The 22,300-nt window shown below is 43.2% G+C and overlaps 5 protein-coding genes across 6 annotated transcripts; 3 read left to right on the forward strand and 2 right to left on the reverse strand.

Moving 5' to 3' along the window:
• The first annotated feature begins 3,937 nt into the window (after positions 1-3,937).
• On the forward strand, positions 3,938-7,880 carry gla (galactosidase, alpha). Its single transcript, XM_029165434.3, has 7 exons — positions 3,938-4,191; positions 5,016-5,190; positions 5,776-5,950; positions 6,064-6,155; positions 6,237-6,398; positions 6,660-6,857; positions 6,968-7,880. The coding sequence occupies exons 1-7, from the start codon at positions 4,031-4,033 to the stop codon at positions 7,295-7,297; spliced, it is 1,293 nt and encodes a 430-aa protein (XP_029021267.1). The 5' UTR covers positions 3,938-4,030; the 3' UTR covers positions 7,298-7,880.
• Positions 7,476-9,444, reverse strand: rpl36a (ribosomal protein L36A). The gene is made up of 5 exons (XM_029165435.3): positions 9,344-9,444; positions 8,728-8,833; positions 8,583-8,650; positions 8,307-8,429; positions 7,476-7,547 (listed from the first exon to the last, which is right to left on the reverse strand). Exons 1-5 carry the CDS (start codon positions 9,344-9,346, stop codon positions 7,527-7,529), a joined length of 321 nt encoding a protein of 106 aa, XP_029021268.1. The 5' UTR covers positions 9,347-9,444; the 3' UTR covers positions 7,476-7,526.
• Positions 9,445-9,726: 282 nt separating this feature from the next.
• On the forward strand, positions 9,727-17,160 carry btk (Bruton agammaglobulinemia tyrosine kinase). Of its 2 annotated transcripts, none has more exons than XM_029165433.2 (18): positions 9,727-9,881; positions 12,262-12,420; positions 12,571-12,675; positions 13,021-13,102; positions 13,253-13,378; positions 13,458-13,522; positions 13,595-13,782; positions 13,867-13,929; positions 14,022-14,076; positions 14,151-14,230; positions 14,523-14,650; positions 14,735-14,806; positions 14,894-15,065; positions 15,218-15,437; positions 15,509-15,573; positions 15,767-15,885; positions 15,957-16,114; positions 16,322-17,160. In XM_029165433.2, the coding sequence occupies exons 2-18, from the start codon at positions 12,280-12,282 to the stop codon at positions 16,391-16,393; spliced, it is 1,911 nt and encodes a 636-aa protein (XP_029021266.1). In that variant the 5' UTR covers positions 9,727-9,881; positions 12,262-12,279; the 3' UTR covers positions 16,394-17,160. The 2 variants fall into 2 exon arrangements, with proteins under 2 accessions (XP_029021266.1, XP_055368321.1); XM_055512346.1 differs by lacking the exon at positions 9,727-9,881 and adding an exon at positions 10,564-11,479.
• A 126-nt stretch (positions 17,161-17,286) lies between these two features.
• On the forward strand, positions 17,287-18,612 carry timm8a (translocase of inner mitochondrial membrane 8 homolog A (yeast)). Its single transcript, XM_029164846.3, has 2 exons — positions 17,287-17,511; positions 17,971-18,612. The coding sequence occupies exons 1-2, from the start codon at positions 17,401-17,403 to the stop codon at positions 18,130-18,132; spliced, it is 273 nt and encodes a 90-aa protein (XP_029020679.1). The 5' UTR covers positions 17,287-17,400; the 3' UTR covers positions 18,133-18,612.
• On the reverse strand, positions 18,612-22,193 carry zgc:101583 (uncharacterized protein LOC494104 homolog). The gene is made up of 6 exons (XM_029164845.3): positions 22,053-22,193; positions 21,653-21,785; positions 21,065-21,121; positions 20,664-20,754; positions 19,851-20,011; positions 18,612-19,720 (listed from the first exon to the last, which is right to left on the reverse strand). The coding sequence occupies exons 2-6, from the start codon at positions 21,783-21,785 to the stop codon at positions 19,074-19,076; spliced, it is 1,089 nt and encodes a 362-aa protein (XP_029020678.1). The 5' UTR covers positions 22,053-22,193; the 3' UTR covers positions 18,612-19,073.
• Between the last annotated feature and the right edge of the window lie 107 nt (positions 22,194-22,300).

Here is a 22,300-nt window from a genome sequence, read left to right on the forward strand (position 1 = left end):
AAGATCACTCACATTTTTTAGTCCTTGAAAGGACTCTACATGGAGATAAGCTGTGAAACCACCATTACTGCAGCTCATCCTGATTTTCATGGCCGTCCAAATCCGTCCGGCAAACTCTCAAATGTCAGCTTCATGGTGGCGTTAGAGAAAATGTCAGGAGACGACTAAACGTACTGAGAGTCTCCATCTTAGCACTGGAAAGGTCTGCACTGAAGACATGTTGGAAATGACCGCTACACCATCACAGCCTTACAGTTACAGAACGCTGACAGCTGAAACTGACTCAAAACCTCCTTGACTGAATGTTCTGCATATTGAGCCGAAGCGCAACATCGATTTCAACGGAAACGCTGCTTGTTATTGATTTTGTAATGCGTTTTATCCACCCGCTGTACAACACAACGCGCTGCTCTCTCATGTTATGGACGAGAACATAGCACCCGGCCTCCTCGAAGGCTGCATTAGTCCTGGCAGGTGCTCCCGCAACGGCAGCCAGAGCGAAGGTCAGTCTTTGTGGACTCGCTGCCTTTTTTAGGGCCACGAACTAAATCACGTATCGGATACACCATTAAAATTGATTTTCTCCATCTACACTGAGGTTCCCTCTGTTCAGGCACAGTAACTCTCCCTGCTGCAGTAGCTGTTCTAGGGTCATTATTTAGAATATTTCAGATGTAATCACTGGGAGACTATTATTGAACACCATTTTCATATTGGCAAGAGACTAAAATCATAATTAGGGACATTATTTTGAGGACGGCAACATCCTGGCGTGCGAACAGAACTTATAGCGCTTGTACAAACAGGGAAACAGGGTGCTTGTTTTGATTAAACCCTTCAGCGATGAGACAGTGAACAATGCGCCCGGTGAATAATTTATTATGAGGGTTTATTGATGAAAATGACTCACCTGCTCAAACCTCTGCAGGGGAGCTGCCGAGAAGCAGAAAGAAAATGTACCATAGCGTCAAAAGATACTTGAATTGTAAAATTAACACAACTGCAGTGAGATGATTATTGAGACACTATATAAACAAGAGTAAATATTAACCCCATGAAATCTAGAAAGACATGTTTAGTGGGTGAGTGGTGCATAAGTGTTCACGATGCATACAGCTGTTATCTCCATATCTGTGGTCTAGAACCAGTTTGTGCAGCGCTGGTGCATGACCTGACTCTGAATGCATGTGTGCCTCCGCTGCACACGTTCAGAGTCGCATGCGCGCGACAGTGGAATTTCCAGCAGAATTTGTCCAACTGGTAGCACAAGGCCTCTCAACCACGTGAAGCAGCTCCGCCCGACAGCCAGAGTCTCAGACAACGGCTCAATAAGAAGCAAACACAGATTTGCTAAAGAAAAACGAAACAAAACAGTGTTCGAATTTGATCTGTGGAGATGTTGTTTTGACATTTGATGAGAACAACACACTGACTGATGTCTGGAAGCCACCTACACCTTTTATTGTTTGCCTCGTTTGTCTGTTTTTGTCTTTCCATCCCTGTAGCCAAGTCAATTATTCAAGCGGCTGACAGTGTCCTCAACTTACAGCTATCTTATTCTCTCTGTGTGGTTGTGGCTCATGTGTGCACGTTATTCACTGTGTTGAATGTGAGTAAAGAAAGTGTTAAATAAAAAAATGCTCATTTATGTCTGGAATTAGTAACTACAGGACGGCACAAATGATAATTATGACAACATGCAAAACCCATGGACAAACTAATGACAGTGTCTGGTTCTAAGCAGCAAAAGCTTCAGTCAGCCTCGAACTAAATGCTGAATTTTATGCAAAGCCAAACGAAACAAAGCTGAAGGTGTAGTCAATACACAGAGTAATTTTCAGGTCATAAGCCCTCCTCTGCAGGTTATTATAAAGCCATTTGCGACACCCTCGGTTCGACAAGGACCTAATTAAAGTAGCAGCATCAGCACATGTAGGCAGCTTTCCCTGTGACAGTCTCATAAACAACTTAAGCGGCTAATTACGCAACAATAAATGATTTTTCTCTGAGGGCACAAGCCCTATAGCGTTAGCGCTTGTATTTATGGATGCATGTTTTGATGACATTTTCCTCTTGCGCCCGTCCGTCCTTATATGTTAATGCAATAATGCAACCCCCTTGACGAGAAATCGCAACATAATAAAGCTTTCCTTTACATTTCATAACAAAGTTGACAACATAAGTCAGCCTTGACAGTCTCTTCAATTATGTGAAGCTGCTGAAGAAAAGACTTGATGGATTGGTGTCAAAGCTTTGGGGAGCCATAAAAGCCAGGCGGAAAGCACGGGCTGGCCATCTGTCAACAATCTCAATTAATCACTGTACAGGCAGACATCCTGCTCCTTCATTGTGAAAAAAGAAACATGGGTCTCCATCGTGACGGTGGGAGAGATCAAGATTTTACCAAGTGTATTCAAGTGAAGCGGATTGGTCCATCTATCAGCGGCAGGAGTGAGTCAAATTGAAATCTGACATTTAGAACCTGAATGCATTCACTCTCTGGCACGAAAGGGAAATATAGGTAGTGACAAATTGTTTTTATGAAAGCTGTCCCTGGGTGAAGCCTCTGATAATGTTTAGGGTTGAAACAGGCACCCTCGGCATTTCAGCGAAAGGTCAGCTTTTGTGTTTGTTAATGGTTCCTTTTACAGACGGCCAGCGGTGCAGGTGAGGAATATTGTCATAAAACGGATTTGCTCACAGATGCTGCCTCGTTTCTTTTCAACTCTCAGTATCAGAACTCAAGGCCTGTCAGGAGCCACTGTCGCAGGCAGGTTCGAGTGAAGCAGCCTGCTGTTCCGCTCTGTAAGGTTTCAGCTGGGTGACACCTCTGTGGAAACGTTCGAGGAGCTGGTCTCATTAACAAAAACTCAATTTGCAGATGTCTTCTTACATTTTGACAAACGCACATATCATTGAATTTTCTCTGAGTGTGTGAGAGGAACTGTGACAATTTCACAAAGGGGAACATGTAGGATTAATTTGGTTGTGTAGCAGAGTGTCTGTTTACAGATGAATTAAAAAACCTATATGTAATTCATTTATGGTCGATGTCAGACAAATTACTGTCTTGTATCTGGAGCTAATAAATAGCCTGAAGTACTGTTTATATGCATGTAGGTCTAGAATGCTGCTGATAGCCTGTGTGGCATTTTTTATTAGGTGGCCTCCTGAGGGAACAGTGGGGTAAATTGGGCCATTTTCTTTTATTCCATGTGTCTGCTGGAAAGCGAACACAAATAGACAGACGTGGTTTCTGTTGAGCTTTTTCACTTAAGCTTGAGCAAGTTGTACATGAAAATCTGGTTTTGTTTGGCCACAGAATGATGGTTCGTCAACACAATTTTCGCTCTAAGTGCCCTAATGAAAGAAATGCTTTGCTTTATGTAAAGACATTATTATGCTTCTGTGTCTGGTTCCTAATAAGGGTGCAGGCAGAGCAGATTACAGCAGGGCCCCCTGCCTCCAGGTCCTACTAAAGGATATTGTATAGCATTTCTTAATAGAATCATTGTTATTAAAGTTATATCATTTTACAATTATTATATTTACAAAAGATTCCATTAGAAATAAGTAAATAGAATACAAATGTGATTATGAATATCATCAAAATCTAGTTTTAACCAGTAGCGTTTATTTACATTACAGTACATTTGCAATAGATTATTAAATCCATGAAGTTTTAGATTTAACCTAATAAAAGTAGCAATTAAGAAGATACGAGGCTGTTTGTTGTTAAAATGTTCGGGGGAAATCACGAGACTAATTTTTCTCGTCACACTTAGGTCACCTGACTTCTTAACGCTTTCACCTGACTCGTACACTGTGCCGCTTCCTTGTTTCCACGCGCTACTGTACTTGAGACGCCCTATTGGTCAGTTACATGGGCGCATTAGTCGCTGATTGGTCGGTTCTCGTGCCAGTCACACGTGGGCGGGCTGAACACGTTTTGAATGAGGAAATGGGTCTTTAAACAGGTAGTCGCTGCAGTTTGTTGTGTTTTAGGTGCTACAGAGTGTAGAACGTCAACATGGACAGAGTTGTGTTGCTCCTCGCTGTTGTGAGCGCCCTCGGTCCCGCTGCGGAGGCTTTAGACAATGGCCTGGCGCTGAAACCCACAATGGGCTGGCTGCACTGGGAGAGATTCATGTGTAACATAAACTGTGACCGCGACCCCGAGAACTGCATCAGGTAAGAACCGCAGCGACCGGCAGCCGAACAAAGCGTCAGAACGACTTCACGAAATACGGCCCCACCTTGAATTTGAACCATGTCTTAAAGAATCACAGGTTTTAACCAATATAGATACAGTAGGACCTGTATCAGCTTCAGTGTTGCTTGGAAATAGAAGCAGGGAATGAACTGTACGTTGGTGAGTAAAATCATTAAACTAAAGCATAAAGGTCATTTTCAAAGAACAACGTGGCAGACAGGAATAATCAGGCTCCCAACAAATAGAATAAGTAACAAGTCACCAGAGAAATGCATACAAGGAAATATGTCCACTTGTGGCACAGCTTTACTCTGGACGTACTTCCTTTAAAAACACTTCCGTTTAAATAGGAATTGGGGCCAGTCTCTGCTCTGTGGTTCGGTAATTTAGCGAGTGAAAAAGTTCCAGCAGTTACCAAACACCTTCGGCATTCTAAGCATGCTCCAACAGCAGCTCTATTAATGTGCCTCTGTGCACCCGCGTGGATATTAAATACGTCTGTGTCCAGCTGTGATACTCATTTCCAACATTACTAGTGTCTACACTCTCTAATTTGTTATATTAATGGAAAACATCTGCACTTCAAAGTCACCCAAGTTGCAACAACCAATTATTTTCATTACTAATTAATCCAATAACTATATTCTTTATTGATTAATCTCATTATCTTTTAAGTTTTAAAAATACAGAGCAAACATCGTATGTTTTTAATTACTTTATCAATTAGCCAGTTATTCTATCAACACTGTAGCATCTAACAGGTACTGTCATCCCTGCCTGTCTCCTCCTGGTGCCCTGGCAGTGAGCAGCTGTACATGCAGATGGCAGATGTGATGGTGAAGGAGGGCTGGAAGGACGCAGGTTATGAGTATGTCTGCATTGATGACTGTTGGCCATCCTATCAGCGCGACGCCCAGGGCCGCCTGCAGGCAGACCCCCAAAGATTCCCGGGGGGCATCAAGAAACTAGCCGACTACGTGAGTATTAATGTCATCAAAAAGGCGAGGGCTTCGTATAGAGACGGCTGTTTCACAGGATGAAAGGAGCAAATGAGTGGGTGCATTAAGTTAATGCAGGCTGGATATGGTGTCCAGTCCCTGGGCTGCATTAAAATGATATTTCATACATTTTCCCACAGGTTTCCACTGGGTGGATTCTTACTAAATCAGTGCAGTGCATCTTATTTTGAAAATCTAAAAAAAAAAGATTTAACAATTTAACATAAAGGATTACCTACTGATCTATTTACAGAAAGCAAGTAGAAGCCAAGACTGTGATATTTACACTGGTATAACCTTAGCTGCTGGGGCCATGAGAGCTCTGTGGGCACAGGTAGCAGGATGCCAGTATTCATCCTCTTTGTTGTAGACAATTGCAGCACAGAGGAGTTTCCTGACTTTGAGACATCTGACATCCTTCCTGCACAGCCAGCTAATAAGTGGCACTCACCAGGAAAGGAATAGAAATGCTCACAGACAAGTTTACAGCTGTGCAACATCGCCACCTACAGGCAACCATCGATATCTGAAATATCTGCAGTTATAAGTACGTTCTGTTTCCAGGTTCATTCTAAGGGTCTGAAGCTGGGGATCTACGGAGATGTTGGAAAGAAAACGTGTGCTGGATACCCTGGGAGTCAGGGTTACTATGAGACAGATGCCAAGACATTTGCTGACTGGGGAGTGGATCTGCTAAAATTTGATGGCTGTTACATGAACTGGACGATGCTGGGAGAAGGTGCGTTTCTAGTTCGGAATCAGAATTTAGTTAGTCTCCGATCCCTGCAATGTAGTTTGAGGTTTAATATTAGGCAAGTAGTTAAATGGGATTTTATTTTCCTTCTGACTAAGGCTACATAAACATGTCAAGAGCACTGAACAAAACTGGGAAAAGTATCCTGTACTCCTGCGAGTGGCCTTTGTACGAGTGGGCTTATCACAAGGTCAGTGACAACAAATGCTGCCTATTAGTATTGTTCCGATGCCTTACATTATGCTACAAAAGAGCATTTTTTTGCCCACAGCCCAACTACACAGCCATTCGTGAGACATGCAACCACTGGCGCAACTTTGATGACGTATTCGACTCCTGGAGCTCTATCAAGTCCATCTTGGACTGGACTTCCTCTCATCAAGACATCATCCTCCCCGTGGCTGGGCCTGGGGGCTGGAACGACCCCGATATGGTATTATGCTCTACTCAAGCAATTCCATAGTCATTTTTACAGATTTTTTTTAATGGAGGTATTTGGAAACCAGTGTTAGAGCAGCTGCATATTGATCAGTCCTAAATACATTCTTTGGAAACAATTTGCTTAATATTGTCTATGCTTTCGTTGATTCATGACAGTTGAAACTCTGAGAAGTCACAATTTAGTTCTACATTGTTGGTGCTCTGCAGACTGTCAATAAACCTAATTGCCTTGTTTATTTACACATTTCTCTAGCTGGTAATTGGGAACTATGGCCTCAGTCATGACCAGCAGGAGTCTCAGATGGCATTTTGGGCCATTATGGCTGCGCCTCTGCTCATGTCCAATGATCTGAGGAACATTTGCCCTCGCTCCAAGAAGCTGCTGCAGAACAAACTCATTATAGACATCAGCCAGGACCCACTGGGCAAACAGGGGTCCTGCACAGGAAAGGTAGGCATAGCTTCCCTTAATAGATGTCAGCATTTTTTATGCTTGCAGTTTCGGTAAAAAAAAATAAATATGGGGATTATCAAGACAAATCTTTGGAACTTTGTGCCCAGTTTGACAGCTTTGAAGTATGGGAGAGGCCCCTTTCAAACAACCGCCTGGCAGTTGCTGTGCTGAACAGACAGGAGATGGGTGGTCCCCGAGGTTTGGTCGCCATAGCTATTCCCGGCTGGAAGATCTGCAACCCACAATGCAACGTCACACAGATCCTGCCTGAATACAAAGAGATGGGTGTTCAGCCTCTATTGAGCAAACTAGTTCTGTCGGTCAACCCATCAGGCACTGCTCTGCTGACCATCACGCCCATCGGTAAAAGGGTTGACATGCACAAATCGCACTGGCAGGATACATCTGGCCAAAGACGACGTGTCACTATTTTGTAGTCTTCAGGTGCTTGTGCATTTCTCTGCACAGCTCATTCTTTTATAAAGATTTTAAAAATGTTATTCATTTGTTTAAATACTTGAAAAAGGGACTGATGGTTGTCTTTCTTAGCTTAATAAATTGTATTCTAATTATCCCAAAACTGTCTTGAGGTGAAGGAAGGGCCAAACTCCAGAGTAAATCTTAACATCTTTATTGAAAATTTTGATCCAGAAGAGTGGACCCAGTTTAGAACTGGATGACCTGGCCCTGTAAGAAAACAAACAAAATGAATCATTAAGAATAGATGCAGCCCACTGAATTTTGACAACTAAAAACATGGTAAAATATTTGGCTTGACCAGATTCTCAACAATCTGTTGAAATATACAAGTCAAACAACAAGTTCTGTCACACTGTGCATAATTACAAGGACTAATTGCTGTTATAAACTTAGGAAAGTTTTATATTTGACTTTATCATTGGACCAGTCTACCACTCGCTGATCACTACAAACATTGATGATTGTTTTACTACTTGGTCTCATGTCATCTGTACCAGTGCATACAATGTAAAATTCTAAATAAAAAAATATTTACATTAACCACCTTTATACCTCTGCTATCTATCTTAGCTAAATGAGCAGTGTAACAAAAAGGTTTAATACTCTATCACTTAGGGAAAGCATCATCTTCCATTACCTGGCCTGTTAAGATGCACCTAAAGACTTAAGATAAAAAAAATAAAAAAAAACTAACAACTTTTACACATTTTGATTGCTGTCAGTTGTAGAGCTAAAATCTAAAATTGCATGTGAATTAAATGCGAAAAATGTAAATCACCCTGAACAGCAAATAGAAATTCAAATAAATACTACCAAGTTCAATATAACTCAAGCTGAAAACTGGGATTTTAGAGTTTGCACCAATGTAGATGAAAGGCAACACACTACAAATCTAATTATTTGAGAACAATGACAGGCACAACAAATGAGTACGGTATAAACCACAATCCAAACACCAACGCTTACCTTTCTCTTCTTGTCACCACCCAACTCGAAGTGCTTGCATCTCTTGATGGCCAGCATTCTCTTGGATCTGCAGTTGGGCTCCACACACTCAAGCCTCAACACAATTTTCTTTGTAGTCTTAGCCTAAACAAAACATGAAAAATTCCAGCCACTTATTAATATGAATTGAAGAAAAAAAACACATTAAACCAGTTTCCTAGAGTGCAGATTAGGGTTCCGATGATGTTTAACAATACATAAAATGCAGAAACCATGCAAAATCGCAGAGTGCTTTACCTTTTTCCGGAAAATAGGCTTTGTTTGGCCACCGTAACCACTCTGCTTTCTGTCGTATCGCCTCTTACCTGCAGAACATGTATAGTTCAGCTACATTTCTTGATCAGATTTATTTCAGAGCAGAACGTTTGAGTGGCGTGTTTACCCTGTGCATAGAGGGAATCCTTCCCCTTCTTGTACTGGGTCACTTTGTGTGGCTGGTGCTTCTTGCACTTTTTGCAGTAGGTCCTGCGGGTCTTCGGGACGTTCACCTACAACAGAGAGACTGTGAGCGAATACGCAATAAACCTCACCGAGGAATCACGTTTCGAACAGTTACCTTAACCCGTACAAATGACAATAACAGCTGATCTTTTAGCTAGCTAACGTATTTCTGTTACATATAGACTTGAGGTCTAACGCCCGGTATTAGCACATGCTAACGTGTTAGCATTTTAAAACACCATGTTACGTCGCAGCCTAATAAATTTGCAAATATTGGGTACATTAGCAACTTCACGTGGATGATGTGTTTACAGTGACAAACAGTTCTTTTAGATTTTCAATAAACTAAAGCCGGGCAGTCAAAGCGTTGTCATATACAGGGTGAACTTTAACCACATTATACGACAACAAAATGACAACTATATGGATAATACACACATCTACGAGTGTATCAGAATCTTACTAAACCATCTGAGATAGCAGCGTTTCAATCTGATGCTTCAATAGGCAAGATTGTGCCCGATTCTATAAATTGTATTCGTGCAATAATTTCATACCATGGCTCCGACCCGATGCTGAGGAAAAGAGGAAGGCTGTAGCCGGAAGCACTTCTTAAAGTAGAGCTCAGCGTTAAGCACGAGTCATGCGACCGGTCCGCCCCCTAGCGGTGGGAGGTCAGAACGACAAAATACAGTTTGAACGCGAGTGCGGGGACAGTGCGGGTAGATGGACATCCAATCATTGTTAAACACTGACTTTTTAACTTTGAAATACGTGTTTACCAAAGTAGCAACACAATGAAAAGAAAGAATAAATCAATAAAATTGCCAGTAGCCAAATATGGTCTTTTGTTAATGTTTAGCCGGCCTCCACTTATCGCGAAAACTGTCCTGAGGGCTGATATGAAAATGAGCAGGAAGAAAAAGGGGAAGTAAGCGGAGTCAATTCCTCTCTGTGGGTGGGTCTAAGCGTCTTGCATCACAGACTAACACATTTTATGGAAGGCAAGCGACTGAGGGAAAGGTTCATGCCATTGCCTCGAGCCCCAGCATCTGTAGCTGTCGGTCTGATGTTTGAAATTCTTTGGCTGTCTGGGTAAGTTACAGCTCCTTATACATAGGCTGCAAAGCTCAAGAATTTTAGTCAGTGTTGAAACAAATGTTTAAGTAACTTATTGAACCATACTTGAGACCTTGCAATCAAAAGCAGCAGGAAACATTGCTTATATTTATACTTTACCGAAACCTACGTAGTGCAACCTTTAAATAAAGTATTTCCTCGCTGCACAATTATAAATACAGGTGTCAACATCGTAATCATAGCAAATGTGTATGTTTTTATGCAGTCACGTCTCAACCCCTGTTTTGTTGACTGTGCTTGAACCTGCAGTAACTCAAAGTGATAAAATGTGTTGCATGTTCTCTTCGACTGTTACTGACATTCTTTTGGTGAAGTTATAATCAGACGCCAGTTTCATGTGGTTAGATGTGTTATCTGTGTGCAACACGCATAGTTTCTTATCTCTGAGTATGTGAATACGTTTACAAATTGTAAGTTAAGATTAAGATGTTTTCCAAAAAATGACCTTTGGTTACAAACACTGTTGACAATATGAATCCCCGTCCTCTCCTACCTGTAGATCGCATCGTTAACCTGATGTGGGATCTGTGTGGGAGTGTAGTCTTTGTGGTTAACTTCTACAACTAGCACAGAGAAGGCTCACACACACACACACACACACACACACACACACACACACACACACACACACACACACACACACACACACACACATCTGTTGCATTGACCACTTATCTATCAGGAGCACATCAGGAAAGACAGCATCCTGTTAAACCATTTTTTTGATGATATGGCTGTTAGTTGTGTTAGTTGTGTCACACATAGCGGATATCACACACGCAAAAAAACAACTGTAATGCAACCCTTTAAAAGCCATAGTGACTTGCTTAACTGCAGCCTGTGTGCTGTGTTGTGTTCACTTGTGTTCACTTATTTTCAGGCTCACTAGGACGTTTACGTTTGGATTCGCACTTCAACCACGTTACACTTGCAGTTATTACAGAACGCTGAGCCAATACACGAACTAAAGTGGTGAGATCTGTAAAGTGTGAAAGGAAAGTGTGGACGTGGAGCAGCATCTGCATAACTAACTACAAAGAGATCATGTCAGGTTGACGGGCTACAGTTACAGGCCACTGGGTTTCTTCTCCCTTCATATTGCAGTACAATATTGATGCAACTTCCCCATTAGTTTGTCTGTGTCAGCCACCATGAGTCAACTCCCTTCACAAGACAGCAAAGCAAATCACCCACTCACAGTGCGATGCACTGAAACACACATCGATTGGGGAGAGGGAGTCCGGCATCGGTTGCCTGTGCCACGCGTTGAGCTCCGCTCGGGTTAGTGATGTGAGAGCAGTCCGGGCTGCGGCGGGTGAGAAATGAGTAAAGGTTGTTTCGCAGAATGGGGAACACAGCGACACAAACAAGCCAGCAGGTACTGCCGCCGTGGACTCACAGTCCTGGTGAGCGGCGAGAGGCAGAAGGCCTCCGGTAGAGTTACAGCTCAGATGATAGAAGGAAGTGCTCGCAAGCTGAAAATAGGCCGAGCTGAAGCTGAAGCAAACACATCTGACAGGCCAGCAGACAATGAGCATTCAGCTGTGTGAAGGGTGAGCGCCAGTATCGAATGTTGGGCCAGTGAAACAGCAGCTTTGGCTTCATTATACCAGGTGTCCAGAATCTCGATTTTTGTCTGTCAGCTGTATTTTAGGGTAAAGTGACTTCAAAGCTTTTATTCTCGTGTGTTTCTGATCATTTCTCTGTCCAGCTCTGCGTCACTGAGCGGTTGAGCCCGTCGATGCTTCGATTCGCTACCGAGGCGCAGGTTTCATTTTAGCGCTGCTGGTTATCGGCCGCTGAAAACAAGACACAGACAGCTGTCATAAACTAAACTAGATAAGATGTTATGTTTGCATCCTTATCTTACAATGAGGTCAAATAGTTAGGTCTGCGGGTGTGTGTTTAACAGACGACTGTGTGAGACAGAAATTAGTTTATGTATAAAATTGTACAATTTAGTATCTTCCATGGATTTTATATTTTGCCATATTTTACCTCGTAACCTGGTACAAAAGCAGATTTTGGGTCCCTGTGATGAGCAGGATGTAATGTCTAAGGGAAACAGATGTGCCATGGGGGAATTTTGAAAACAGAGGATGTTGCCAGCACGATGTGCAGGGTTTATGCAAACGACAGCTCGTCAGCCTCTGATGTGCGTGTGATGACACGATGGGCTCGGGTTCAAATACTGCTAACATAGCTTAAAATATATATGAAAACTATAAATATGTGTAGGGACGACGCTGCTCGGGGCCTCGTTATGGCGCGTGGTGGAGGTGTGAATCTGCTCAGTGTTGTGCCATGCGCCCGTCATTGTCTTCTTCTTGTCTAGATTGATGTTGGCTGAATAATGTCTGAAAGCGTCCTGGAAGAAATCTTCATCAAACGATCTCAGCAGAAGAAGAAGACGTCCCCGCTGAACTTCAAGGAGCGATGGTTCGTCCTCACCCAGGACAAAATCGCCTACTACGACTTTGACCCTGAGAAGCGGGTGCGTACCGTGCGTGGAACTGCAGCGGATCCTTCCGTGAAGCGGCAACTTCGCTGTCATTTACATGTGGAATTCAGCCTTTGTCTCCGCCGAACGTTTGCTGGAGCCTGGTCTGTTTACCTGCTGACCGTTTCCTCATCTGTTAAGCAGAAGCGAAAAGGCTTGAAAGGATCCGTTGACCTGGAAAAGATCAAGTGTGTGGAGACGGTCCAGCAGGATCCCAACGCCCCGCCGGAGCGCCTGTACGCCTTCCAGGTACCGCGTTCTCCCACTCGGCTCCTCACAGCGACGCCACACCCTCGCCAAAACTACAAATCCCAGTTCAGTTTGGTGCAGCTGCAGAACAATAGCTTCAACCAGTGGAAGATACTTTCCATTTGACAGCATTTCCCTTTTCTCGTCTTCCAATACCACACAATGTAAAAGCTTTAAAACACAGCGTTGACAGGTGTTGACTTAGCAGACGCGTGTGATCCTCCAGAAGGTCGTTAAGAAGTGAAACCGTCTCTCACACTTAGCTGAGTCTGGGACTTTTAGTGACCATGCAGGTGCACGATGTAGCAGAACTACACGTTCATGCATCCTTTCCAACCTGTGCAGATCATCTACGATGAAGGGCCTCTGTACATCTTTGCAAAGACCGAAGACGTTCGGGCTCACTGGATAAAGAAGCTCAAAGAGAGTGAGTGTCCGCTCAGATCTGCTGCTGAATCTCATGTTCGCGTGTCTTGTCAGCCGCTGTATCTCGCGCACGTCGTATCATTATGAGCTGCCGCGAATGCAAATGCGATTGGAATGTAAATGCCACGTGTCGCCGTCCTTTGGTCCACAGTGGTGCGCTTCAACAAGGATCTGATGCAGAAGTACCACCCGTGTTTCTGGGTGGACGGGGTGTGGCTGTGCTGCCACCAGGAAGTCAAACAAGCCATGGGCTGCAAAGTGCTGGACAATAAGAACGGTGAGCGGCGGCCTTTTGTCCCCAAACCTGCAATGCAACCTTGAAATGCCTCCGCTCACATAATAAATGCTGCTTGTAGGATTTACATCCAAAACCTCCAACAGAAGGGGATCCAGGAAACCTCTTCCTCCCACCCCCACAGAGGTAAACACACGACCCCCCCACGTCCCATTCACCCAATAAACAGACTAATGTTCTAATCCTGTGTTGCTTCAGGAGAAATCCGTCCGGCCGTTGCCTCCGCAGCCAAACGAGCCCCCCGCCCCCCCTGGATCCATAACTGTCATAGCTGAGTACAACTACACGCCCATGACGGACCAGGACCTGGAGCTGAGGAAGGATGAGGAGTACACCATCATGGATAAGTCCGACACCAACTGGTGGAAGGCCCGAGACCAGTACGGGTAAGGAGCACGTAGGTCGGGTCAGTGGGTGGACCTTCGAGTATTAAGGTGTGGTGGGAACATAAGGCTGGTCTTTTTCTGCAGAAAAGAAGGCTACATACCTAGTAATTATGTTGTGGAGGCAGCGAGTGGGCTAGAAAGATTCGAGTGAGTATGAGTTCTGAATCATATATGTAATAATCCCCATTTGGCAAAGCAGTTTTGTTTACAAATAATGACATTCACACATTTTCCTACAGCTGGTATTGCAAGAATATGAACCGTAGCCAAGCAGAGAAGCTGTTGAAGACCGAGGTACAGGAAGCTTTCACTGACACGGACTTTGTTAATGTGTATGAAGTGATTTGACACGTGGCTTTCATCCTCAGAACAAAGATGGCGGCTTCTTGGTGCGGGACTCCAGCAAAGCCGGGAAATACACGGTGTCGTTGTTCACCAAAGGCGGCGGGTAAGTTCTGGCGAGCTGCTTCTACAGCACTGGGTCCACTCATGTGTGAACGTATCAAAAGAAGAACTGTGTGCAATGAAAGCGGAAACAGTGGGCGACACAGGGACAGAGATGTAAATTATTCATGCAAAACACAGACTAATCTCCCTGCAGAATGTTTGACTCCGAGGCCGAGGACGGCCTCGTCATGCGTGCGTGCGTGCGTGCGTGACGGACGGCGGGTTCCTGTGTTGATCAAAAACCCGTTCAGTGCATCCACTTCAGCTTTTGCTTTTGTAAACCTCCCCCGCAGGGAAGCCGGTGGAAGCTGCAGACACTATAACATCTGCACCACCGCGCCGGGACAGTTTTATCTGGCAGAAAAGCACAATTTCAGCACCATCCCAGAGCTGATCACCTACCACCAGCACAACGCAGCAGGTTGTCGCACTCTCTCTCTCTGGAGTCTTAATAAGATTAAAATGCGGCTGGACTGACGTGGTCTCTCCCCCCCTGCATCTCCAGGTATGGTCAGCAGGCTGAAGTACATCGTGTCTAACCGGGCACTGCCTCCATCTACAGCAGGGCTTGGCTACGGTAACCGCCTCAGTGTGGCCTGATGCACAGCTTAAGGATAGGCCTCCACAGAAGCTGAGCTGCTCTGGTTTTGTCGCTTGGCTCCAGGTATTTGGGAGATTGACCCCCATCACCTCACGTTCATCAAGGAGCTGGGCAGCGGTCAGTTCGGAATGGTGAAGTACGGGAAGTGGCAGGGCCAGCATGACGTGGCCATTAAGATGATTAAGGAGGGCTCCATGTCTGAGGATGATTTCATCGAAGAGGCTAAAATCATGATGTAAGAAACACAAAGACGGCACCGCAACTCTGCGCTAATATTGGGTCTGACTGGCATAAGAACTGATGCGTCACTCAACTAGGAAGTGCCCCTGTAACATGAGGAAAAACAGTAATAAATGCTTCACTTCCTTCTCCTTTCGCTCAAATCAGGAAGCTCCGCCATGAGAACCTGGTCCAGCTGTACGGCGTGTGCACCAAACAGAAACCCCTCTACATAGTGACCGAGTTCCTCTCCAACGGCTGCCTGCTGACGTACCTGAAGGAGGGCCTGAAGCAGCACCCCACGGCCGTGCAGCTCCTGGAGATGTGCAAAGACGTGTCTGAGGGCATGGCCTACCTGGAGTCGCAGCAGTACATCCACAGAGACCTGGTGGGAGCACGTCGCGCTGCAGCCTGCATTCAGTCAGACCATGGGTGTAATGACACTCTGCTTTATCGCAGGCTGCCAGGAACTGCCTGGTGGACAGCAACGGGACGGTGAAGGTGACTGATTTTGGACTGTCGAGGTAGATATTTGACATTTTCAATACATTGAGAATAGATTCTGTCCTCTTAAGCAAAATATAATATTCAGAGTCAGACTTTAATTAGAATGGGTTGACAATGATATTTGTGAACATCCTCTTCTGTATTTAGGCTGCCAGACTTTAAAAAAAATTTTTTTTTCTTCTACTTAACCACTTCCATTTGACCACTTAGGTACGTCTTAGACGATGAATACACAAGTTCAGCAGGCTCCAAGTTCCCAGTTCGCTGGTCACCACCCGAGGTTCTTCTCTACTGCAGGTTCAGCAGCAAGTCGGACATCTGGGCGTACGGTGAGTGGACACAAGACGTTTCACCAGTATCGATATGAAGCCTCGTAACCTCATTTTGTGTTGATACTCAGGGGTGCTGATGTGGGAAGTGTACACTTTAGGGCGACTTCCATATGAGCGCCTCAACAACACGGAAATCGTGGAACAGGTCTCCCGGGGCATGCGCCTCTACCGGCCTCAGCTAGCTAATGAGAGGGTCTACAGCATCATGACCAGCTGCTGGAACGAAGTGAGTGCATTTTGTGCAGCGCCCACTGCCGCAGCCGCTGCACGGTTCATATCCATATGTTTACAAATGACTAAAAATACAAATCACTGAAAATGACAGCGCACACCTTATTTAATGCACATCACAGCATCATTAAGCTACAGTGTGGCCCTCTACTTATTTAAGAAAGCGTATAAAGTCTCACAACTCGTCTCTGCTTTGTTTCAGAAACCAGATGAGCGACCCAACTTCCAGGATCTGGCTGTAACCGTTCAGGATCTGCTGTATGAGCTCCAGTAACAGCAACATACACACAAACCCACAGAGCAGCTTCGCTCACTGGTCCTGCAAAGTAAAATATCGGATATATGGGACTATGCAATCACACCGAGGTCCTCTGCAATGTGAATACATTTAGAATAGGCTTAATATCACATAGGCACTGTCCTACAGTCTACCATTTAAAGTGTGGATATATTATTGGGATAAACAGGATATGAATGAATGTCTAAGGACCCCTATGTGGAGAAGAAGCTGGTTTACAGGGAAGTCTGGACTTACACGCTGCTCCTGCAGCCACAATGACAAGCAGCAGAAAATGAATATGTCGATATGTTACTGAATTAAATAAAATTGTGTCCCTGTGTGTTGTGTTCAGTGGAATTAGTGTGGGTCAATGTGGGTTTAGAAAGAAGCTTTGTAAGGGTGTGTGGGTTACAGCCAAGTATCATAGGCTTTAACGTTGCTTAAAATAAGATGTGAAACGAAAATGACTTGTACACAAATAAAGTATTTTAATGTGATGTGTGTGCATAGAGTAGAATAAACATATTTATAAGTGATTAGTTAAGAGACTGCAATTTGTTACTCAGTAATAAATAGAGTTTGTTTTTTAATGATTTATAACATTGGAAAAAAATAAGTTTTCTCTAAACATTTATTTCAAAACACATTTGTTGGTGACAACAATTTTTTTTATCTACAACATAATTTTGTGGGATGTAAAATTGTAAAGGAAAATAATAATGAAATTATTTTTAATGTGATAATAAATACGGGAGGACTGACGTTGTTTACAATAGTTTTTGTGAAGTTAAAGAAAAGATGGCAAAAAGTAAGAGGACACCAAAAGAAATCCACCATAAAACCCATGTTATGACGAGCATCTACGTCACAAGAAGGCGCTCTCTGATTGGCTGAACTTCTTCCTGTTTCCTGTCGTCTATTCACACACGTGAAGGTCAGTACTAGAGCCGCAAGACGTTCAAAATCACACAATTAAAACTCTTAGCTCTGTTTAGTGAAGCATGGACGGCCAGGGAGCTACCGCCGACCCTCAGCTGCAGCACTTTATCGAAATCGAGTCTCAAAAGCAAAGGTTTCAGCAGCTGGTGCACCAAATGACTGAGGTTTGCTGGGTAAGTGGAGCTTTAAGCTAGTAGCGTTAGCAGCAGCGGTTTGCTCTTTACAGACGTGTCCACAGCAGTAGTTTACTAGTTTTTTCATTCAGTCAGAGCCACAGACGTGTGTCTGGCTAGCTGTAATTAAATAACTATGTCTAGATATTTGACATTTGTGACTTGAGTAGTCTTACGCTGACTGTTACTCCGTTATTAGTTCATTTTTACGCAAAATGTACTAGAATAACAGCAGTCATATAAAAAAAAGGATAATATATAATTTAACATGCATTTAGTCATTTTTAATCTATATTCTGATTATTTTCCTTATTGGTTTTTATACAACTACATAATACACAATAAATACAACTAAATAATCTAAATTCAGAGCGTAATTGAAGAGTAAGCTTGTATTTACCTTAACTGCAGTTTTATCATCAGACTCAAACTTACTAACGTCTCCATCTCCATCTCCAGGAGAAATGTATGGACAAACCTGGGCCCAAGCTGGACTCCAGGACAGAAACGTGCTTCGTTAACTGTGTGGAGCGATTTATTGACACCAGCCAGTTTATCCTGAACAGACTGGAGCAGACTCAGAGGAGCAGAGGATCATTCTCTGAGAGCCTGTTAGACTGACGACTTGCACTGAAAAGACTGACCAGACACGTGGTCCCTACTCTTAACGGAGGCTGCGTCCTCGCAAGTGTTTGTACAGTACGTTGCAGAACTGTCTGATCAACTTAGTGTTGCTAAATATACAAGTGCCTGAGATTAAGATTATGGGAATTCATGCAGACAGGGTTTTAATTGTCCACCAGTTTAATGGTATGAGTCTTGCAAAACCCTAAGATGCTGGTATTATAGTCATGACCTTATGTTGGTTGGGTGGTTTACTGGATAGACTGTTGATATCTGCAACACCAGTGGAAGAGACTGCGACTAGATGGACACATCTGCATCTGGGACTTTCAACCTGCCAGCAGTTTGACCACTAATACAACATCAACACAGGCACTGCTCTAATTTAAACAAATGAACAGTGTCTTACCTGAATAGGCTTTATCAACAGCTCAAGAGTCCATATTGTACATACACAATAAAAAACAAAAAGCCTCACTGTTTCTAGTATAACTTTAATTTTCATTATCCAACACATAAATGTTTCAACTTAGCACATGTTGGAAACTTACAGTAACCTTCTTTGGCGTTTTTTATGAGGTATTAAAGTAACCAGTGGAACTATTCAAACATGTTCAAAATGGTTAAAGGCATCAGGCAGAAGTTTTTGTGTTAAAAAAGTAGTATTAAAATCAAACATCTACAGATTATTGTCAAAGTTGAAAGTGCAAAATACTCAGTTATCTTTCAGTAACAGTAAAGGCACAGTCTGGTTTATGCAGACAATATTAAATGTTTTGCAGTGCAACACCTTCACATACATTATATTACCAACCATGTACATTTGGTCTAAATTCCAGTGTGACATTAGCAACACTATGGTCACTTGAGACAATGTGCAAGATACATTTGGATTTATATATCATAAATTTGAAGTATCAGAAAACATGTATTTTTCCTTAAGGTCCCCTGTGTGTTCCCCACACAGGGGACCTTAAGGAGAGGGAAGGGGAGCTTCCCTCTCTGGGAAACTTGGTTTGATCCTCCTGCAAATCATGGCTGGGAAGAGCGACGTAGGGCTGGTGGCTCCACGAAAGGCTCTCTGGAGCCTTTCTCAGGTAGAGTGGGAGGGAATCCCAGCTAAAGGTTATGTCCTTGAATGCATGGAGAAGGAAAATCCCTAAAATGATGGTGAGGAACCCACTAATTGTTCCCAATATTCCATCTGTAGTCATTTTCAGCCATTCCTTAAATAGAATAGCTGAGCATGCCATGACGGAGGTGGTGAAGAAGACGTAGTAAATGGGTGTGACTATGGAGGTGTTAAAGATGTCCAGTGCTTTGTTCAGGTAACTTATTTGGATGCTGATGCAGATTACCAGGCAGACGACTAAGGACCAGAACAGGGGATCCTTCAGCACTGCTGTCCCAGAAATCAGCTCCTTAATGCCAATGCCCAGGCCCTTGACACAAGACACAGACAAGGAGCCAATCACAGAGCAGATCAAGATGTAGACCAACACATTCTTCTGTCCAAACCGGGGTGCCACAGCAAGGATAAGGAGCAGGCTGCTTCCCACAACGCATGCAGCAAATGCAATGAAACCTAGTGGGAGCATTAGAAACGAGTTAGTAACTTGAAAAAGACATTCATCCAGCGTTATCTGGGATTTAGTTTTCACAGCATGGTTAACGAGATTAGACAAGTACGTTCAATGTTAGCGCTTTGCATCTACCTGGGTCTTTGAGCTTCTCAGCCATGGCACTGAGAGAAGCAACCTCCTCTTCCTGCGGTGCATGGATCACCATCACCGTGGAGCCCAAAATGCACAGCAGGCACCCAATCTTTCCATGCACATTTAACCTCTCATTCAAGAAGTACGAGGAGAGTACAGCACTGGGAAGAAGAGAAGGACATATAAAACGCAGTGTTAGGACAGATGCTTTGTTCCCATTATGAATAATTATCCACAGAAAACTGATGTTTTATTGCAGCCTGTCTGTGGTTCTCAGCCTAGGAATTGTAAATAGACTTATTTTGAAAAGAAATGCTGGACACCTTAAGACTAGCTGACATCCTGCTTGTTCTAAACAGTCCGACATCACCCTTCCCAGGGCATCAACTCATGACCAGGGTGGCATGTGTTTTAAATGAGTCACAAGAAGAAACTCTACCCATCAATGAAAATTTGATTGTTCATAAAGCTGTTGGTTTTTAATATCATAGTTTTATTTGTAGAAAAAATAGCATGGTACTATGTAGAAAACAATTGTTTTTATGTTTATATACTTCTTTGCCTTTTATATTGATGTAAAGTTGTCCGCCGTAAAGTATCACTAATTCAACCACTTGAGAGAGGAATGAAAACACACACACACACACACACACACACACACACACACACACACACACACACTAAAGGAAACTTCTGAAAAAAAAAGGCACAAGCAACTACATACATTGTAGCTGAAAGTTTACATATCACACATAACATAACACACTCTGTAACACTGGCTATAAAATGTACCAGACTAAGTAGTCTAATTACCTCACAAGTACGCTCAATGCACCAAGAGGCGTCACAAGTGTGGCGGGGGCAAATGCATACGCAGCGAAGTTCGCCACCTCTCCAACTCCCACTAGAACATATCAACATCACCATCAGTGTGCGCACATTCAAAGCCGCTGCAGCTGGTTAAGCACTGAAAAATCATTCTTTTCCAACCCACATGTGCAAATGTGCTCTTTGGGGGAATGTGTACTTCAGTGAAGGTGTGGGTGCTGCATCTACTGCTACATCACAAGCAAGAATACCAAACCCACAGCATGCAAAAACAAAGACCACAATGTTTCAAAGCATGGCTGGTAAGCATGATAGCCAAGTTAAAAAACCTGCCACCTACGATAACAGTGTGGTTCTCGAACGAAGTCTGTTAATCATTAACGTACTTGAAATAAGTCCAGCCCACCACAGCCATTCCTTCAGGTAAGCGTACCCGCCTTGACCTGTGAGACACAGGAGTCAAAACTTCAGGAACTGTGTCAATATTTCTGAACAGATCACAAAGATTAATAGCAACGTTCTCTCACCTTCTTATCCAGTTATGAATAAAGAGTGATGTTTAACCATACAGCTAACCATTTAACTTTTATACACACGTTTAACAGTCAAATATTTAGACTTTCCTTTGGTTATATTAATCTATAAAAACATCTTGAAAATTTGGCACATTGTTGTAGGTTATTCTAACCACTGAAATGTAATGCAGTTAAAATTATGTTTTTATATAATCCTGTTATAATACATAACGATCACTAAACAAATGAATACATTTGAATTAATTTAATTAATAATTGTCTCATTTAAATGTGTGCAGACAGAATTTCACCCAGTTGAGACATACAGTATTCTTCATTCATTGCACACTTAAATGTCTGTTCTGTTTCCATGTTCACATTTGAAAGGTGTAAACTAAACATCTGTAAAGGAATTTGATATTTGACAGCCGTCCATCACAACCCGGGTTCTCACGGTACCTGCTCGCATCGAACCCTTGCTGGCCAGTCTCAGTAGGCCCTTCTTCTTCAGGATGAAACTCGAACCGATGAACACACTGGAGCTCATGGCCAAAGACAGGCCGATAAAAAAGTCCACGCGGTTCGCTTCCATCTGAAATAACGGGTAATACAACACGGGGTTTGTAAAATAAGATCAGCTGCCATAACTTTTACGAGAAGCACGCAGGCTAGCACGAGACTAGAGCCAGAGTCCAATGCAGCGCCTGACCATTTCTCTCTCTCTCTCTCTCTCTCTGCGTGTCAATTGACTACAGATACCGAACAACCGCAACTAAAAGTTCCTCAAACTTCATCTCGATGAGTTTAAAGTAAATCACAATTTCACCGCCGATAAACGCTTCATTCTGTAGAATGTTACCTTTGTTTTCAAGTCAACTCCATCCAGGAAGTAAAGCAGCAGCTGATTGGCGGGCTGTCAACCCGTTTCTTCCTGGTTGCGTTGGAAACCTTGGATTGTGTGCTTAAGCGTCATAAAAAGCTAGTTTTAGGATCAGATATCATTTCATATACTACGTCTAATAAAAAATCAGTTTAACTTAAAACTAAACTAGAAAGAAGACTAGACACAAGTCAAATATAAAATATTATACTGTTAGTTAAAAGTCA

The sequence above is a fragment of the Betta splendens genome, chromosome 10 (assembly GCF_900634795.4).
Source record: "Betta splendens chromosome 10, fBetSpl5.4, whole genome shotgun sequence".
Lineage (NCBI taxonomy): Eukaryota > Metazoa > Chordata > Actinopteri > Anabantiformes > Osphronemidae > Betta > Betta splendens.

Coding starts and splice junctions, on each gene's coding strand:
- zgc:101583 (XM_029164845.3), bottom strand. CDS start 21,785: ATGGAAGCGAACCGCGTGGACTTTTTTATCGGCCTGTCTTTGGCCATG. Junction 21,122..21,652: donor CAAGGGTTCGATGCGAGCAG/GTACCGTGAGAA, acceptor TGTGTCTCACAG/GTCAAGGCGGGTACGCTTAC. Junction 20,012..20,663: donor GCATTGAGCGTACTTGTGAG/GTAATTAGACTA, acceptor TCTTCTTCCCAG/TGCTGTACTCTCCTCGTACT.
- rpl36a (XM_029165435.3), bottom strand. Junction 8,430..8,582: donor AGCCTATTTTCCGGAAAAAG/GTAAAGCACTCT, acceptor TGTTTTGTTTAG/GCTAAGACTACAAAGAAAAT. Junction 7,548..8,306: donor GTGGTGACAAGAAGAGAAAG/GTAAGCGTTGGT, acceptor GTTTTCTTACAG/GGCCAGGTCATCCAGTTCTA.
- gla (XM_029165434.3), top strand. CDS start 4,031: ATGGACAGAGTTGTGTTGCTCCTCGCTGTTGTGAGCGCCCTCGGTCCC. Junction 4,192..5,015: donor GACCCCGAGAACTGCATCAG/GTAAGAACCGCA, acceptor GTGCCCTGGCAG/TGAGCAGCTGTACATGCAGA. Junction 6,156..6,236: donor ACGAGTGGGCTTATCACAAG/GTCAGTGACAAC, acceptor TTTTGCCCACAG/CCCAACTACACAGCCATTCG.
- btk (XM_029165433.2), top strand. CDS start 12,280: ATGTCTGAAAGCGTCCTGGAAGAAATCTTCATCAAACGATCTCAGCAG. Junction 14,231..14,522: donor TTGTTCACCAAAGGCGGCGG/GTAAGTTCTGGC, acceptor CCTCCCCCGCAG/GGAAGCCGGTGGAAGCTGCA. Junction 15,066..15,217: donor GAAGAGGCTAAAATCATGAT/GTAAGAAACACA, acceptor CGCTCAAATCAG/GAAGCTCCGCCATGAGAACC.
- timm8a (XM_029164846.3), top strand. CDS start 17,401: ATGGACGGCCAGGGAGCTACCGCCGACCCTCAGCTGCAGCACTTTATC. Junction 17,512..17,970: donor AAATGACTGAGGTTTGCTGG/GTAAGTGGAGCT, acceptor CTCCATCTCCAG/GAGAAATGTATGGACAAACC.